The sequence below is a fragment of the Capra hircus genome, chromosome 1 (genome assembly GCF_001704415.2).
Source record: "Capra hircus breed San Clemente chromosome 1, ASM170441v1, whole genome shotgun sequence".
Classification (NCBI taxonomy): Eukaryota; Metazoa; Chordata; class Mammalia; order Artiodactyla; family Bovidae; genus Capra; species Capra hircus.
Window position 1 is genome coordinate 65,923,585 of NC_030808.1, and position 18,453 is coordinate 65,942,037.

General features: G+C 36.2%; 1 protein-coding gene and 1 pseudogene across 2 annotated transcripts in view; both read right to left on the bottom strand.

Moving 5' to 3' along the window:
• IQCB1 (IQ motif containing B1) overlaps positions 917 to 18,453 on the bottom strand; it is a 40,749-nt gene continuing 23,212 nt past the window's right edge. Inside the window, exons 9-15 of one of the 2 annotated variants that reach the window (XM_013963168.2) lie at positions 17,631 to 17,740; positions 16,922 to 17,031; positions 13,070 to 13,212; positions 11,308 to 11,456; positions 4,115 to 4,250; positions 2,351 to 2,507; positions 917 to 1,507 (exon numbers count right to left, since the gene is read on the bottom strand). In XM_013963168.2, the coding sequence (XP_013818622.1) occupies positions 2,362 to 2,507; positions 4,115 to 4,250; positions 11,308 to 11,456; positions 13,070 to 13,212; positions 16,922 to 17,031; positions 17,631 to 17,740 (794 nt within the window). In that variant the 3' untranslated portion in view covers positions 917 to 1,507; positions 2,351 to 2,361. The remainder of the gene's footprint in view (positions 1,508 to 2,350; positions 2,508 to 4,114; positions 4,251 to 11,307; positions 11,457 to 13,069; positions 13,213 to 16,921; positions 17,032 to 17,630; positions 17,741 to 18,453) is intronic. The other variant, XM_005675006.3, reaches the window with a different exon arrangement.
• On the bottom strand, positions 8,105 to 9,041 carry LOC102169997 (annotated as a pseudogene).

Below are 18,453 nucleotides of genomic sequence, written 5' to 3' on the forward strand. Positions count from 1 at the left end.
GGAAGAAACGTTCTCATGGAACTTTTTATATTCTAAGTGAAACCAGAACTCTCATCTGCTTATTTTTACAAATGAATTTTACTCATTTTCTAAATTATGAATAAAAATTACACTAGATTTTTGACTAGAATTTTACTAAACTTCAGAGGGATTTACATTATAGTATTTTGTCTTTCCATCCAGAAATACTGGTATTTCTACTCATTTATAGAAAAAGCACACTCCAGGTTCCTTATGATATGGAGTCAATGATTTAATTGATTTTAATGTAAATTTTGTATTATCAAAACACAAATAGAGGTGGCTTTTGGTATTAAAACACAAATAGCGAAATTCAAAATTGTTAGGCTAGAACCTGATAATTGTGTAGATATTGAGAATCATAGCAGAAATTAAACATTATTTTAGTTCTGAGACTCCTAGGAAACAAGACCAAAATGGAAATAGTAGGTTATATTCTCTTAGTTTAATAGAAAGAATGCAGTTTTGTTAGAATTCTGGCACTGAATCCCAAGTGGACTTTTTAAATGTAGTTACTTTTAGAAATAAGAAAGAAGTTGAATTCAAACACTGGTAGAAAATAGTTAATTGTTTTTCTATTGACCATTTCTCTCACCTTAATAAATTCCAAGAGCACACTTCCTGTGAGTGCATGCATGTTTGCTAAGTCATGTCTGCTTCTTTGAGATCCCATGGACTACAGCCCTCCAGGCTCCTCTGTTCATGGGATTTTCCAGGCAAGAAAACTGGAGTGGGTTGCCATTTCCTCCTCCAGGGGATCTTCCTGACCCAGGGATTGAACCTGTGCCTCCTGTGTTTCCTATATTGCAGGCAGATTCTTTACCACTGCACTATCTGGGATGCCTATTTAACAGAAAAATCAATAAATGTGAAAAGTTGAAGTAAACCTGACAAGTTTTTCAGAACAATTGTTGAAAATATTTATTGAGAAAACACCTTTAGTTGGAAAACAGCAGAAACAAAAAAAGAAATATCACATTTCAAATATATATTAATAACAGAATACAATGCTGAATTTAGTTTCATAATAAAAGCCATACCAATTTGTATGTATGGCCAAGGATGGAGGTGTGGAAAAAGAAAAGAATTGAAATTGAGGTAGAAAATAACTCTTTGCCTATATCCATCAAGTCTTGTTTGGAGAAGAACCTCTAGAAAGCCATGAGTTAAGGATAACACTAGTCTACTAGCATGTCAGAGGTAGAACCAATATAATCTATTTAAATATAGATATGTCATTCCTCCAGGTAACTCCTTTAAGGTGGTTTGGTTCCACCAATGAATAAAGTTCCTAATTCTATACTAAGTTCATCCTTTGGGACATCAATATCATCTCCTGCTTCTTCCCCAAGCTTCTTCCACCAGGGTGCTTGTATATGTTTCAGGGTGGTAAGATGGGCCTGCTTGGCTTTGGCTGCCACAGGCCTGGATCTACTTAGGAAGAGATCAGGATCTTTTCTTTCTGCCTCCTTCAGACTTGGTGCTTCTGCAGTAACAAAAAATAAACAGGTGAGTGGAAGAGTTCTGTACCAGACAAACAGAAACTTAGAAACTGCAAAGCTGGAACTCTGCAATAGCAGCAGAAACTAGATTCTAACTCTGAGTCTATTATTGCCAGCTGTAGTTGGCATGTGACTATTCACAAGATGTAGCCCATCCTTCTGTGTTTAAAGGGAAAGAATAAAGAGGTAGATATATTTTAGATGGTTTATTTAAAAGAGTAGGAACTTAAAAACAAATAGCAGAATTCTTACAGATGAGAGGCTCAGTTCTAGTCACCTATCCATTCAAAAATACAAAATTTACAAGTAAATGGCACTAAACAGAGGATCCTGACCCCTTCTGCTCCACAAGTAATAAAAGTGTTTCAGAACCTGTCTGAATCACTGGCTTCATGGACGAGATCTCTCATTTAATGTATCAGCAGTTGTGAGAAGTAGGTGAATTAATTTTTGTGAGAACAATTCATTAAAAATATAAAATGGCACCACAAAATACTGTCATTATCTACTTTTAAAGTAGGCTTAAGAAGCTTTTCTTATTATATAACAGTCTGGCTAGTAGGGCTCAGCATCTTTGAAATTAATAACTTTGTCTGAGTTGGTACATACGAATGATAGAAAGGCTGAGGGAAGCAGTCAGGAAGGTTATGGGATTTGCATCAGTTGAAAACATTGTGTGCTGATATGATCCAGAAGTAGAAATTTCTGAGGATAGGAAATGAGCTAATAGACCACTAAATGCTATTTTCCTTCTGAAGATTATGGCTGTCACCAAAATCTTGCATAGGGTGTTCCTTTTAGGAAACAAAAATGGAATGAGCACATACTCATCAACTGTTCAATGTTGGTGTTGATCTGAGCCATCAGTGCCTCCCTGTGCTGTTGAGATCTCTCTTCTAGAGCCCTGCCCAAGAAGTAGTGTTGCAGTCGTTCTTGTGCTTGGGAATGGAGCTCCCTGCTGGTCACATCTGATATCTGAGAGCCCTGGGAACAAAGGACAGAAGAAAATTGTCACACGAAGGACACATATATCAAAGTATGTTTCACTTTCACTAGTTGCTGCATGTGGGTTCAGTAGTTGTGGCTCCTGGGCTCTAGAGCACAGACTCAGTAGTTATGGTGGATGGGCTTATTTGCCCCAAAGCATGTGGGATCTTCCTGGAGTAGAGACTGAACCCATGTCTCCTGCATTGGCAGGCAGATTCTTTACCACTGAGCCATCAGGGAAGCCCGATCTTGTACTCTTGAACAAACATTAAATAACTTCTTAAAAGCAGATTTCATTGAAAATCCAAGTGGGCAAAATTCTTTTTGATATACTCCTATACCTCACTTCCTCACACAGTGTAATATTCTGGGAGAAGAGGTAAGATTGAGGAATCACAGTGAAAATTACAAATGGTTTGGTAAAGACACTGGCCTGGAGGAGTAACAGGACCAATCCCTTTGTGCTGAACCCCACCTGAGAAACTGCCTTACTTCTTATCCTATTCCTTCTCTCAAACTTATCTAAGCCATAATATTATATAGCTTCTAATTTCAAAGAACATGGGACAGAATCATTCAAAGGATCATATTCTTCTGGCTAGTTAGCTACTTTAAAGGGAACTGACCTAATTATTAATATTTAGAACAAGGACGACATAACCTCAACACTGAAACTGATAAAGTTTCTAACACTACAGTTTTCTCAGGTATTCCAGTTCCTGGATCATGGATGCTGCCTTGTTCTAACTAACATCTTACTTGTCAGCCACAGAGTAACAGCTGTACTAGAGCATGGCTAAGCAGTACTTCTTTTTTAAATAGAAGAATGCATCAGAATCATGCACAGTGCATTAATAAAAAACAGAGATCAAAGCCCTAAACAATAAGGGCTAAAATTACAAAACTCTTAGAAGAAAAGATAGAGGGAAACCTTTATGATATTAGATTTGGCAATGATTTCTTTAATATGACAGTGTGAAGGTACAGACAACAGCAAAAATTAGACAAATTATACTTCATCAAAATGAAAAAGTTTTGTGCATCAAAGGACACTATCAATAAGAGTAAAAGGCAGCCCACAGAATGGAAGAAAATATTTGCAAATCATGCATCTGATAAGGAATTAATATCCAGAATATACAGAGAATTCCTAAAACTCAACACTAAAAAAAAAAAACCTGATTAAAAATGGGTAAAGGACTTCAATTGAAATTTCTCCAAAGAAGGATATATAAATAAGCAATAAACACAAAAGAGATGTTAAAAATCACTAATTATTACAGAATGTAAATAAACCCAAATCACAATACCACTTCACGTTCATTAGGATGTGAAAATAATAAATGTTGATAAGGATGTACCAACAGTCTTGCTGATGCAGTATGGAAAACCACTAAGTTGAAGTGAAGTGTCCTTTACTATTGACTTTACGGTCCACACAATTATAAGACTCCGAAGCCATAGTAAAGTCAAGGTAATGCCATGGTAAGGCTACAATAAAGCCATTGCATTACCTTATGCCAACAATAAATGTACACATACAACTGAGACACTTATTTGTTGGTGAGTATCACACACTGCAATAATGTAACACAAAAGCCTACACACTGGATGTCTTCTGATATAGTCATCCACTTGTTGTTTCAGTTCAATTCTGCGTGCATCAGTGAGTTCTCTGAGTCCAGGCCAAGGAGCAAATTGTTTCTTTTTCTTACGGCATTTTGCTAAGAATTTAAGAGTCTGGGGAAAAAAAAACAAAAACAAAACTTGTGATTTTTCTTCCCTGACTGATAGAACTATTTTCTTTCTACAACAATATATAGTAGGACAACACTGTAATAGTTGTTAACTTATAGTGTGTATAGAGGGAGAGATGACAGATGTGACAGAAGACAATAACTTTATCATTATAATCTTTTGTAGTGTTTTAATATTTTATAAGGAAATATTCATGTATTATTTTTACAGAAGGCATAAAAGAGAAAAAAACAGGGAACCAGCTCTGGGTTCTAGTCTAAGTTCTAGTCCCTTATAAACTTGTTCGATTTGGGGCAAGTCACTCAATCTCCATAAGACAGGTTCTATGTCTACAGAAAACAGGGACCCCCAATTCTACTTAGCCAAAAGATAGTAAAGATCAAGGAGACACTATATTAGAAAAAGTTTGGTAAACAAATGTGCTTCCTTTTGTTCTTCAGAATGAATTCCTGATAAGAAATCTTATAACAGGCAAGATTAGGAGACAAGACATTTATTTTGTCCATTTTTTTCACTCTTCTTTGTTCTACGTTCACATTATTAAAGGCAAAAGTTGGAAAATTATGGCCCACATATCAAATCCAGCTGCTATCTGCTTTTGAGTAGCTGGAGAAGAATGATTTTTTTACATTTTGAAAGTGAAGTGCAAGTGTTAGTTGCTCAGTCGTGTCCGATTCTTTGCGATCCCATAGACTGTAGCCTGCCAGGCTCCTCTGTCCATGGAATTCTCCAGGCAAGAATATTGGAATGGGTACCTATTCCCTTCTCCAGGAGATCTTTCTGACCCAGGGATTGAACCAAGGTCGCCTGCACTGCAGGCAGATTCTTTACTGTCTGAGTCGCCAGACAAGCCCTTTTACATTTTATATGATTACAAAGTTCAAAAGGAAAAGAATTATTTTATGACATGAAAATTAAAGGAAATTCAAAATTCAGTGTCTACAAATGTTTATTGAAACACAATCATGCTCATTTGTTTCCATACTGTCTACAATTTCTTTTGTGCTACAACTGTAGAGCTGAAGAGTTGCAAGAAAACTACATGACCTGCAACCTAATATATTTTACAATTTGATGCTTTCCAAAAATTTGTTGATGTAACTCTATTGTTTAAAGTATCAATTTTAGAAGAACTGTTAAAAATTTACAGCTCTCTGCCGAGTTATCCTGTCCTCTCCGCTCAAAGACAACAACTTTAATTCTTTCAGGTTTTTCTTCTGATGTTTATTTCTATCTACATTTTTGTGATTTTTTTCAGTAACAGGTATTATCTATTGATTTTCCTATATGAAAGGTAAGGACTTAGCTCTCTTTCACACATACTTTCTATATCTCTAAATATTCAATATTATTAAATCATAGTTTTAGTTATGTTCATGTTCAGTGTTTACATTATGCCTACATAAAGGCTATTTATTTTATGATCATATAGTATATGATGATTACTTTTTTCTTCCTTGCATATTTTAATACATTAGAAAAATAAGCAAGGAATTAATAATTCTGTTATTTTCCTTATTTTTCTATGTATTTACCACTGATTATATATAATAACTTCTGCCCTAATTGTCCTTACAGTAAAACGTATCAGGCAATCTACCAAATTAATTTTCTTGGATATACATTCCAGAGCTTTTAGACCTGCTCCAATCTGGATCAATTGTTCTCTACTCTTGGTGTATAGCTATTATCCTGATATCCCCATTCACCATCATCTTGGTGACTCTCCCCATTTTTCCTTTGTGTTTTCTGGATTCCTTTCTTGAGTTATTCCTTTGTTTCAGAGATTTGTGATGCATAAATATATCTTTATAGTCTATCTTTATTTTTAACTGATGGTTTGGTTGTATGCAGAATTCTAATTGGAAGTCATTTTCCCTCAAATATGTGTCAGCCCCTCCAATACCTTTTAGCTTCCAATTATGTTGTTGAAGAGTACTTTTGTTCCCAGTGTATTTCACAGTAATGTGAAATAAATGTGAGTGTATTTCTGTCTTTGTAATGGACAGTTGGTCAGTCCTTTTGAACTAAACCACATGGTATTTGGTTCTGGGAAATCAAACTATTTTATTTTCTCTCCTTTTTTCCTTCTCTGTTTCACATGTTTGGATATGTGACCTCTTAGACTGGTTCTCTTTCCTCTTTCTCTAGATTTCCCAGACCTTTTTTCCTATCCCTTTTATTATATCTTGTATTATTTTTTCTGGCAAATTTTATTATATTTGTTCCCTGTTATATAGCATCTTGGTTTTGTTTCATGTATTATTTTCTTTTAGCTCTCTGAGAAAATAATACATTTAAAATGTCTTCTTATCCCTGCAATAGCTGTTTCCACCAAGTAGTATTATTCTGTTTGTTTGGCATTAGCTTTCCTCAGATGTCCAGTGATACTTTCAGCTGTTTAGAAATGCTGAGCATGAGGGTAGGGTTAATCTACTATGTACTTCTTTTTAGGGCTACTGAACTGGGCTGTTTCATTGGAGGACCTCAAAGTGAGTTTAACTATTCTCTTGGACTGTTCAGATTTCCTCAAGAAAATGCTTTCAATAGGATTTAAGCCTGGGTGACAGCACTGAGAGCTAAGAAGTAAAAAGGGGCTGGAGGTTTTCACATTAGTATATAAACTTTCCTTATGTTTTTACTATAGTACTCAAGCCTTCAACTGTGTTTTCGTTCTATTGAGAGATTTTTCTCCTTTTCTTCTGTTCTTCCCTTTTCTTGATTTTTCTTCCTTGTATTTCCTATCCTTCCTCTGCCTCTTGCTTTTAGTACCAAGTCAGGTTTATGATGCTATGCTGGGAACTCAAAAGTAAAGTTTCCAGAACAGGGGAATTTTTGCCCTTAGATCAGATAAAGTTCACCTTGACGTCTCTTTCTCTGTCTCTTCTTCATTCTTTGTTATTTTAGGACTCTCTGAGATTATATCTATCACCAAATGTTTATTTTTTTCAACTGCCAATGGCTTGTTCTTTTAAGCGCTTTTGCAGTTGGTCTTCATTGGATATGTATACATGGTACTTTTCTTCTATAATCAGGTAGCAAGAATTAGCTATCATTCTGGCTCTAGAGAGGAGATGCAAGCAAACATCACCTTCTTTCTAAGCTTCTTTACTTTTTTGTAAAAGAACCAATAATTAGGTTTATTTGCTGGTGCCAGGAAATATCTCACATTCATTGCTGTAAAAACCATGTTTATCACTTTAGCGTGGAATTCTTTAGAAGCACTGGCAAAGTCAGCTTTGGAAACTGGATGCACTGAATATGCATAGGTGGATCCCACATACGGAAAATTCTAGAAGGCAGTCAGACCTGCCCTTGTGCTTGTCACTCATTTCCAATATTTGATTTTCAGGTTTTGGCTCTTTCAAAGTCATTTTCCACATTTCTGAAATCAAGAATGGCCTGAGAAATCTATTCATTTGTGTTCATCAAAAATGAAGAGTAGAAGCAGACATTCAGAAAGTTCTGGGTGATGAGAATATTTTTTTCTACCACTAAAATGGTATGCATTCTGTAGTTCTTAGTTTGAAACAAACTCAGGATATGTAAACAACAAACAGTTATTTTCCCAGCATACGATTCCTAAGGAGTATAAAACAAGTTTTTAAACTAAGATTGTGAATGATTTATAAAGACCAAATTTCAGATAAACAAATGCAATTATATCTCCTTCACCCACTGCAAACTGTCATCAGGAATGGCAATCTCTTTATTCAAAATATTCTTAGGCTTGGCTCTTTCACAACCATTTTTGAAGTTTTAGTTCTTTTTATCTTCTTTATTTTTTAGAATTGAGGTATGATATTATTGACATACAATATTATATTTCAGGTGTTCAACATAATGTTGATATTTGTGCATATTCGGAAACAGCTGTCACAGTAGGTATAGTTAACATCTGTTGCCATACACAGTTACAGAATTCTTGTGGTAAGAACTTTAAAGATTCACTGTAGTTGTCAGTTAAATAGCACTGGCTAATGTCAAGGACTGAACTGACTTGATGAAAATAATCTTGTCATAGTTTTGGTATCTCTGCAGTATATGAGGCTGTGTCCTTTCATGAAAGTCTAAGTTATGTTTGAAAATTAGTAGCACCTCACTGACAATAAACAGAAGATTACAAAAATTTCAAGTCAAGAAAGCATCACATTTTGGATTCTCTAAGGGTAAGTACACTTTTCCATGCTGAACAACTGGTTCTCTTAATGGCGCCTCAAGAATTAGGATGGAGTGGCTTATCTCAGGATCTTTATTCTCCACCTGGACACTGTCACCTTCCCCTAACACAGCTGTGTGATGAGGTTCTGTTTTTTGTTGCACATTATCAGGTACAGTATACACATTTCCAGATATGGTACAAAGGGAGCTTGTCCACCCTTTAGGAATAGGCTGGGAATGCTTTGCTCCTTTGTCCAATTTGAAGTCCAAATATAAGGTTGGTGTGTAGATGTAAATCTTGGACTTGACTCCCAGGGCTTCTTCAGAAATTACAGCAATGGTCACACTATCCTTACTGGGTTTAGGGATTTCACTGCTTTTCAGTTCCTGGTACCAAGGCTCCACTATCTTCTGTGAGCTCCTCAAATTAACCCACAGTTGAAGGTCATGGACTGGCTCCTCTGAGCAAGGCGTCTCCTCATGCACAATGCCCCAGCCTGAGATCATCCAGTATAGGCCTCCTGAATTCAACTGACCAACACGTCCATGGCAATCTTCCTGAGCTATGCTACACCCCCCTTCCAGGAGGTAAGATATCATTTCAAAACCTCAGTGCGGGTGATCAGGAAATCCACCTGGTCTGCTGCTGCTGCTAAGTCGCTTCAGTTGTGTCCGACTCTGTGCGACTCCATAAATGGCAGTCCACCAGGCTCCCCCGTCCCTGGGATTCTCCAGGCAAGAACACTGGAGTGGGTTGCCATTTCCTTCTCCAACGCATGAAAGTGAAAAGTGAAAGTGAAGTCACTCAGTTGTGTCCGACTCTTCGCGACACCATGGACTGGAGCCCACCAGGCTCCTCTGTCCATGGGATTTTCCAGGCAAGAGTACTGGACTGGGTTGCTATTGCCTTCTCCGCCTGGACTACTACCTTTAAATTAATCAAACAGTAAAAATGGAGCCAGATTTTAAAACTCAGGTCTGCCAATACTCCTGCATACCCATGCTTCAACCCCTTCTGACTGCTCCTGGCTGAGCACTAACAGGGTAACTTTGGAGGACACCATGTTGAAGGATAAAAAGAGAACGTTTATAGGCTTAGCAGATCATAGTGCTCTGCAAAAGAAAGGTTGTCTGCCATTTGCACCAAATTGCAGAGGACCAGTTAAGCGTCTCTGGCCATCTCTCGCAGCGACTCCCCTGGGAGTCTAAAGCCAGCCAAGGAGGGCAGGGTTCTGCTAACTGACCACCAGCACTGACCCTGCTTGGCCCTATTGATGCCCAGTAGTCCCATGCTCTTGGGGGGCCCCTTTGAGCTTCTTAAGAGATGTAAAAGCAAGAAAAGAAAATCCTGGAGCATTAAAAGGATAAAGGCAGCTAATTCTTCAAATTTAATTCCAATACTATACTACTACCGAAAACCCTAAGCTGTCTACATCAGTAAGGATGTGTAATTTGAAATTAGCCGGTTTACACAGGGTAAAAGGTAAAAAGAGGTTAAATTAGTATTTTGCATGTACTGAGTTACATAAGCATAACTCAATATATGTAAAATATTAGCATTTCAACATGTAATCAAAATAAAAAATTTGGGACTTCCCTGGTAGTCCAGTGGTTAAGATGCTGCACTTCTACTGCACCACTGCAGTGGGAATGGGTTTGATCCCTGGTCAGGGAACTAATAGCCCATATGACAAGCAGCACAGGGGGGAAAAAAAAGGAGGTGGTCATGTGGTGAAGGTATTAGAAAGGATCTACAGGCTCCTCCTTTCACCATCAGTCTCTAACACTAGTGCTGTGCTATGCTTAGTCGCTCAGTCGTGTCCAACTCTTTGCGATCCCATGGACTGTAGCCTGCCAGGTTCCTCTGTCCATGGGGATTCTCCAAGCAAGAATACTGGAGTGGGTTGCCATGCCCTACCCCAGGGCTAACACTGGTATCTATGGGCTAATCCTTAGATGGCCTTGCTTAGCAGAAGGTAAACAGCATGCATGGATGTGATTCAGTGACAGAACAGGACCATCTGTTGCAGACTTGGCCTGAATGAGAAAGATGAAGGCAGCAGACTATCTCTCCCAGAATAGAGTACCACTCTGTTTTTCCAATGGTTTGAAAAAGACTTGTAAAAGCTTAATCAGAGAAATCAACAGAGACTGTTCAAAATCTCTGACTGTGAAAAACTGAAACTGACCTAAAATTTTATAATAGGGATTATAAATCTAAATGCTATATGACTGAAATCCTAATATGAACGTTAACCATATGTAAGTAAATAACTATATATTAGGAAAACTAGATATTAAGTGAATAGTTGTGCTATAAAATATTACTATGCTCCATATAAACCCCAGGAAAATCACTGAAGAACACCATTCTATAATTCAAGAATTATAATGATCTTATTATAACTAATATATTATCTATGCATTGAAAACATCCAATATGACATGCTGCACTTAAAGAGGACTTTACAACTGACGAAATACTTTCCCATAAATTAGGTCATCTGATCCACAGAACTGAGTGAAAAACACAGGGTAGACATTCATTCATGTATCAAGCACATGCAAGAGGTTGACAATAAATAAGACTTAGTGATTTAACCTTGAGATGCTCATAGTTCAAATAAAAACAAAAGAAAATTAATAACAACACTGCATTTTGGTAAATGATGCACAAGGTTCTATCAAAGTAATAAGGACTGAATATCTAAGTCATTTTGGCCCTAAGGAGGTTCTGACAGAGGAAGAAACAAAGGCTTAGAAAAAGCTAAGTTAAAAGACTTAACCAAGACTTTACAGCAGGTAAACAGCAAAAGTCAAGTTTGAACCCATGTCTCTGCCTACTAATCCAGTACTCTTTTTACTACATCAGACTTACTGCTCTCTGAAGTATGACAGCCGCTTTATATTCTGTAAGAGATGGCCTCTGTTGGCGAAAATTTTTCCTTTCCCTGTACCCTTTCCAATGTTTCTGGATAATCAATGCTGATTTCTCTTCTATTTCCCGATTATGTTTTTCCACCTGACCTAAAAAGATGACAGACACTATTATAACATACTTACTTCTATGCTTTCTCAAACTCTAGAATCAGGACAATCAAAGTAACAATCTTGTAGTCCTTTAATTATTTTCAATACGATTTTCCCAATTCTATTATTTTACAAGAGCTCCAAAAGCCTTCTCAGTTTACGTATCTTTAGAAAAAAGACTCACATAATTATTTTGAGTCTTAGGAACGAGAAAGGACTAAAAATCCAATAGCAAGAATATTTAGAAAAAAAGAATCATAAGTAAATAGAAAGTCATTCAGTACCACCAAAAGGAAAGGGTACATTGTGCATATATGTTAGCTACTCTATATGGTTCTAAATTTCTCTTTAGTCACTCACTTGGTTCTACAGATAATTTTTTAGTTTCTAGCAATTGGTCATCATATATCCTAGGGTTCACAGTAGCTAATTTAATTTTTAAATTTAAAAATTAAAAATTTAAAAAAATTTTAATTTTAAAAATTAAAAAGGATATATTTGAGAGATAGTGCCAAAATTCATAGGATTTAGTGGTGAACTACATGTGGAGGGAGGGGAAAAAATTCCAGGATGTCTCATAGACGGGACATTGAGTAGACTGCTGGTACAATTACCTGAGAGATTAGGAATACAGGAAGTGGAAATCTGTGGGGGCAGATAATGACTAGCTTTGGGGATGGTTGTGGCTATCTAAGCAAAGCTAATCAATAAGCACCTGGCTACAGAGCTGTGCTGTCCAATGTAGTAAGCACTAGACACAAATGGCTACTTAAAGACAATAAAATAAAATTTAAGGCCCTCAAGTGCACTAGCCACATTTCAAGTCAACAGCTATCTCTAACCATTGGCACTGTACTGAACAGTGCAGACAAAGAACATTTCATTTTGTAGAAAGTTCTGTTGGGTAGGGCTGGTCTAGATCTTAGGAAAAAGGGTAGAGGATGCAGACAAGACTTAAAAATGCTAAGCACTCATTTGGTAATTGAAGCTACAGTTATGGACAGGATACCCCAGGAAGAGCAATATGAGAATAAAAGGGTAAAGAAGGAACCCTGGGAAAGATCTATATTTAAGGGAAAGGAAGAAAAGTAAGAGGCTACTGAGGGATACTGGGAATAAGTAGTAGGAAGGGGAAGAAGAATAAAAAAGGAATTTTGAAATGACTCAGATTTTCCAGGCTACACTTTAATATTAATTTCAGCTTTGTGTGTCAAAGATGGCAAGAAGGTGTCACCAGGTTTGTACTGAATCATGAGTTAAGTTCTGAGGGCAGAATGTTTCAATGTAGCAATATTATAATACCTTACTTAAGTTCAAGGGGTTCTTTCTTTATGTCAAAGACATCTATCTTTAAGCATAAAATTTTATGTTTCACTGATTTATCTGAAAATTAAGAAGAATTAGTGGAGAAATTGCTCATCATCAACTAGTAAGTCTAATCAGAAAAAAATAAGAATCTTTTTTGACTGAAGAGATTTATTAAGACCTGAAAAAGTTGAAACAGGGGTAAAGGTTCACATTTACAAATTAACTCATCAGGTAGCTAGGAAATTTGGTTTATCAAAACTACCCTATCGATCTTATGCTTATAAACCGATAATGCCACACACCTGGATGAACTATTTCAAGCATATTCAGCCGTATTTCTCGGGAAAGTCTCATGGCTCTCTGCCTTTGAATTTGCAGCTGTAATCTCTGGTCCTCTTCTTCCTTCTGTCTACTTAGCTTCATTAACATCTTTGTTCGTTTAGATCTATGACGGAAACATTAAGTACACATTATTTCCATAATCATATATCTACTCAAGAAGTATATCAAAAAAGACTTAACCTCGCTAGCAATCATATACAGAGAGCAAAAAAGTTTTTAAAATAAATATTTCAAAGAAGTACTTAATGGATTTTGTTCATTTAACTCAACTAACATTTATCTGAGTGATTGCTGCCTATAATCACTGTCCCTAAGGCAAACAAAGAGATACAGTTAATGCCTTTGAGATCAGTTTCAAGAGGAAGTTGAAAGGTAGTGGAATATGCCACTTTGGCATAAAGACTGTTTTGAGCTGGAGGCAAGAGAGAATGATGAAGCATAGAAAGAAGTCTTCCCAGAGTGTCTCTTAACTGACTAAAAGCAGAAACATCTGAGAAATGACTGTCACAAACTTTTCCTCCCAAGGTTTGGCCATGAAGATGGAAAGTTATGCTAAGACAGACCTGCACAAATAACACATATCTTTCATTAGTTAGTTCCCCAACATATTTACTTTCCCCAATATACTTACCTTCCCACAGTTCACTGTCCTTAGAAGCCTAAAACCCTTTTCTTTTCACCTGTCACTTCTCTATAAATTATTCTTTATATATAATAAAGAATAATATATATATTATATATATATAATATATATTATATATATAAAATTAAGCCCAAGTTCTTTTCTTTTTTTTAGGTAAGAAGTGGATTTATTTAGAGAGATACATATTACATAGACAGAATGCGGTCTGTCTCAAAAGGCTACAACAACCCTGGGAGAAACACATTCCACGGACAGAGTGTGGGCCATCTCAGAAAGCAAGAACTATATAAACCCAAATTCTAACCACCCCTTGTAAGTTATGCATCATGTCAGGTTTCTTCCATGTTGTGTGTGCTTCACAAGTTAAGAAATTGTTTTTCTTTTGTTAATCTGTTTTTGTTTCTGTCAGTATAGTCTTCATGACCCCAACCAATGAACCTAAAATAGATAGAGGGGAAAAAATTGTTTTCTTCCCCTACAAGTAAAACAAATAAGATAACTTAAATACCAGCACCATATTAGAGGTAGGCAAATTGTGAGCTTTCCTGAGGGTAACTGAGACGGCTGTTAGCTGCTTCAGAAAACCTTGCTGAGGAAAAGGGCAGAAAATGAAATTTTAATAGAAAATGAAGTTTCTGACCATGAAAAATGATTAAATAAAAAAGAAAGCCCCACGAAAGTGCTTTAAAAAGAGTGTGACTATAACAGAATACCTCGTTTAATCCAAAGCTCTGATGAATCTAGGTCCATGATTATGAGTGGTGGGTAGTCCCTCCCCCAAAATAACAAGGGAGAGGGAAATTACTCTGAGATAATGACCTAACCACAAAGAGACAGAAATAACCTTTGCAGAAAGCCCAGCTACAAAGGAAGTAAAAGAAATTTGCATAAACTGTTGCAACTAATAGAAGACGAAAGGTGTACAAGCCTGGAGCAAACTGGAGATTAAAAAATTAAAAACTCATTATAATGTGAGATTTAAGTAATTTTGGCCTCATGGAAAATGCCTTTTAAGGGATATATTTATAACCACTCTGGTGTTGCTACATAAAGAAATGGAATTTCTAGTTTAAACAGTGGACTATTAATTAGATTCCATAGATACACTTCTAAGTGGACAAAATCTATAATTCTAGGATACTTGTAAATAGAGATTTTTTAATATTGCAAAGGAAAATAGACAGGCAAATTTGGAAACTACTGTAAGACTAAACATTAAAAGTCTGAATCCATGGCACAGGGGCACCTTTAACTGTAAGATGATGTACAGCTGAAAATGATACTAGGTAGAATTCATGAGTGGTAACTATTCTACCTGAGTTCACTACAAAGGTAAAGCTAGAACATCTCAGGATCTTGTAAACAATATATTGTGACTCTCAAAATATCCATCATTTCCCAAATTTATTTCACCAAAGAAATAATTAATATTTTTAAAGAAACAGCAGGTAAGATACACAATAAACTTTGAGCAATGCCTGAATGGATTATACTTGCCTCTTATGCATACTATTTATTTAATAGATCTGTCTGCCTAATTAGATATGTAAATCTTCAATGGCAAAAAATGTGCATTTCCCTCCCTACCACATTCTCAGTGCCCAGTAACATGCTAAAAAAATTTATATTATTTTAATCTTGTGAGTTACACAGACAATTATCTCACCTTATAAATGGGAAATTTGAGGCTAAGGGAGGTAGGGAGACTTTTCCAAGATCATTCAGCCCATAAGTTGCTAAGGAGGGATACAAACTCAAGTCTGTTTAACTCTCCAATACCTAGGATAGGCTCTGGAATATATTAGGCACTTGAAACATGTTTAAAAAATTACATGTTTAAAAATTCCCTTGGTGGCTTTTTTGCTACCAATGAAATTCATGCCCAATGATATTAGTTAACTTTTTAAGTCTACTCTGAAGGAAACTTTTACCAATGAAATGAATGTCCATTAAGGGACACAGCCAGAGTGGCTTCAATACCTACCACTAATCCACACAGGTTCTTAGAGGCAACTGAAAGAAAACACAGATACAAACAACTTAGCTCCTAACGTCATTAATGAAAGCACGGCCATCTCACAGGTGATTCTTCATGCAGCCTATTTTAGTTCACTATTTTAAAACATGTTTGTAACTGAGAAACACAGCTGCAGTTATTAAAATAGTTTCAGTTTTCTTAAAAAAACATTGACTTCTGGAATACGCAAGTGACACTTCAGTGAACTAAAATTTAGCTTTAAGTTAGGTTATATGAAATCATCTCTGAGATGGCTCCAATTTATCAACAATGACCTAGAAGCTAACTCCTATGTGTGTGGCGTGTGTGTATGTTCTTTTTATTGCCTCTAAGAATCTAGATGTAGTCATGTAAAAACTGGGCCACGTCTTCATTATTTCATTTTTAGTCTACTTGAAATAGAGATAAATGACAAACTATGTCATGTCAATGGCCAAATCTCTCCATGACAATATTTACTGAGGAAAATCAGGTTAACATACTTAAGCTTTTTAATATTCATACATATTTTTACCATAATTACATTTGAACAATTATGGCAACTTTTGGTTTTAAGGGTTTAATGAGATATTGACCATTATTGGCTCCCTCTATAGACCTGGCTCACAAAAGTCTTAAGTGAATAGGATTATGTATTTGTTACATTAGATTCCTGTTTTATGTTATGTCCTCTGCTTTTCAAAGTATAATAAGGTTAATGAAGTGCTGGCACTCACAAATGTATGAAGCAAGAATGAAAGAAATACACTAGAATATTGAAAAAGAAAAAAAAGAACTCTTTAAGTTTTCTCTTTTAAGTTTTCAGCTATACTCTAATAAGATATATCTAGCCCTCTCAGGGAGAAGGCAACAGCACCCTACTCCAGTACTCTTGCCTGGAAAATCTCATGGACGGAGGAGCCTGGTGGGCTGCAGTCCATGGGGTCGCGAAGAGTTGGACACGACTGAGCAACTTCCCTTTCACTTTTCACTTTCATGCATTGGAGAAGGAAATGGCAACCCACTCCAGTGTTCTTGCCTGGAGAATCCCAGGGATGGGGGAGCCTGGTGGGCTGCCGTCTATGGGGTCGCACAGAGTCGGACACGACTGAAGTGATTTAGCAGCAGCAGCAGCCCTCTCAGATCATCAATTCTCTCACCCAAATTTTTTACCTGAAACTCCTCTGCAAAGTAATCACAGCAGATGGAAGCTTCTTCAATCTCTTTCTAGTCTGGAAACCCTTCCAATAAGCTTGAATCAAGCAAGCTGCTTTATGTTGTTTCTGAAATTAAAGGCCAGAATTAATTTAAAGACATCCCTAGGCAAGTTGTTTTTAGAATTTTACTTCTTAAAATATCAGCCTGGGCAAGTATTAATCTCCATCTTTAATAAGTTGAGCAGAAGGCAACATTTGTATAAACCCAGGACAGGAACAGCCTAAGAATATTAAACCTCATCTCCCAAAGGAGGCTCAGTTAGGCAATATCTAAAATGTATTCAAGATGCAGTCTGGTCAGCTTCAAATTCTCCCTGATTAATGTCACTTCCATTCTCATTACAAGGATTTCACAATTTTGCTTATTTAATGCTTTAACATCTTTGCTTCACTTCTGATGCTTAGCTTCACTTATTCAAAATACAAAGATACAAAGGACTATGTATAGATTTTAAAAAAAGGCTCTAGAGTTAAAAATTTAAACCATAAAACAACTTCTCTCATCAAACTATAGCTGCTCTGGATTTTACGGGAGAATAAGTAAAGGAAGGGAGAGACAAAGCAAATACAAGATTCAGGAGACTACTACTAGCCAGTATTTTCAAACTAAAGTGTTTACTGAAATTTTAGTAAATATCATGCAAATTATTTTTCTAATTCAATACCTGGTCTTCTACTTCCTGATAGGCCTTAGGGCTTAAAAGACCAATGAGCTGTCTAAGTTCTTGACTAAACTCTGTCCCAGGTTCTTGTTTATTTAGTAGACTTCTAAGTCCTGAAATGGAATAACAAAAGCATAGCTATTAATAATAAAATATGATTTTATTATATTATCAGAATTACTTTGAGGTTAAAATGTCTAGTTTAGAAACAAATGAAAATAACAAGATTAATCGCATGATTTTTCTTTTTCCTTTTCTCAAAAACTTCTAGATAGAGGTGTTTAAGATTTTCCACTGTCCTAAGAGTTCTGAGGTATTCACTTGTGAGATCTGATGCAAAATCTGCTTAGTCAATCTCTTTAATTAGAAAAAACAGGGAGAGTGGAATCATTATGGTAAGTCAAAGGGTAGAGTTATATATATATATTTTTCCTGTTCCAACATAAATACCTTACATGAGAACATTTTAAAGATATTGAATATATACTGAGTAAATGCCTATCCTGTGGAAGTACTGAAACAGGCTATTAGTTACTATTAATTAAAAGAAGTTATTATTAAATAAAAATATCAACAATGTATGTGATATGGGGTTAATTAATAGGCTCCTGAGCATTTATTATAGAAGTGTTATAACATTAAAATACTGCACTTCCATCCCAAATTAAAACTGAGTAGTAATGTAAGTTATAAAATAAGTACTATTTCTAAGGCATGTGAGTGTGTAAAGTTGCTCAGTCGTGTCCAACTCTTTGCAACCCCATGGTCTGTAGCCTACCAGGCTCCTCCCTCCATGGGATTCTCTAGGCAAGAGTACTGGAGTGGG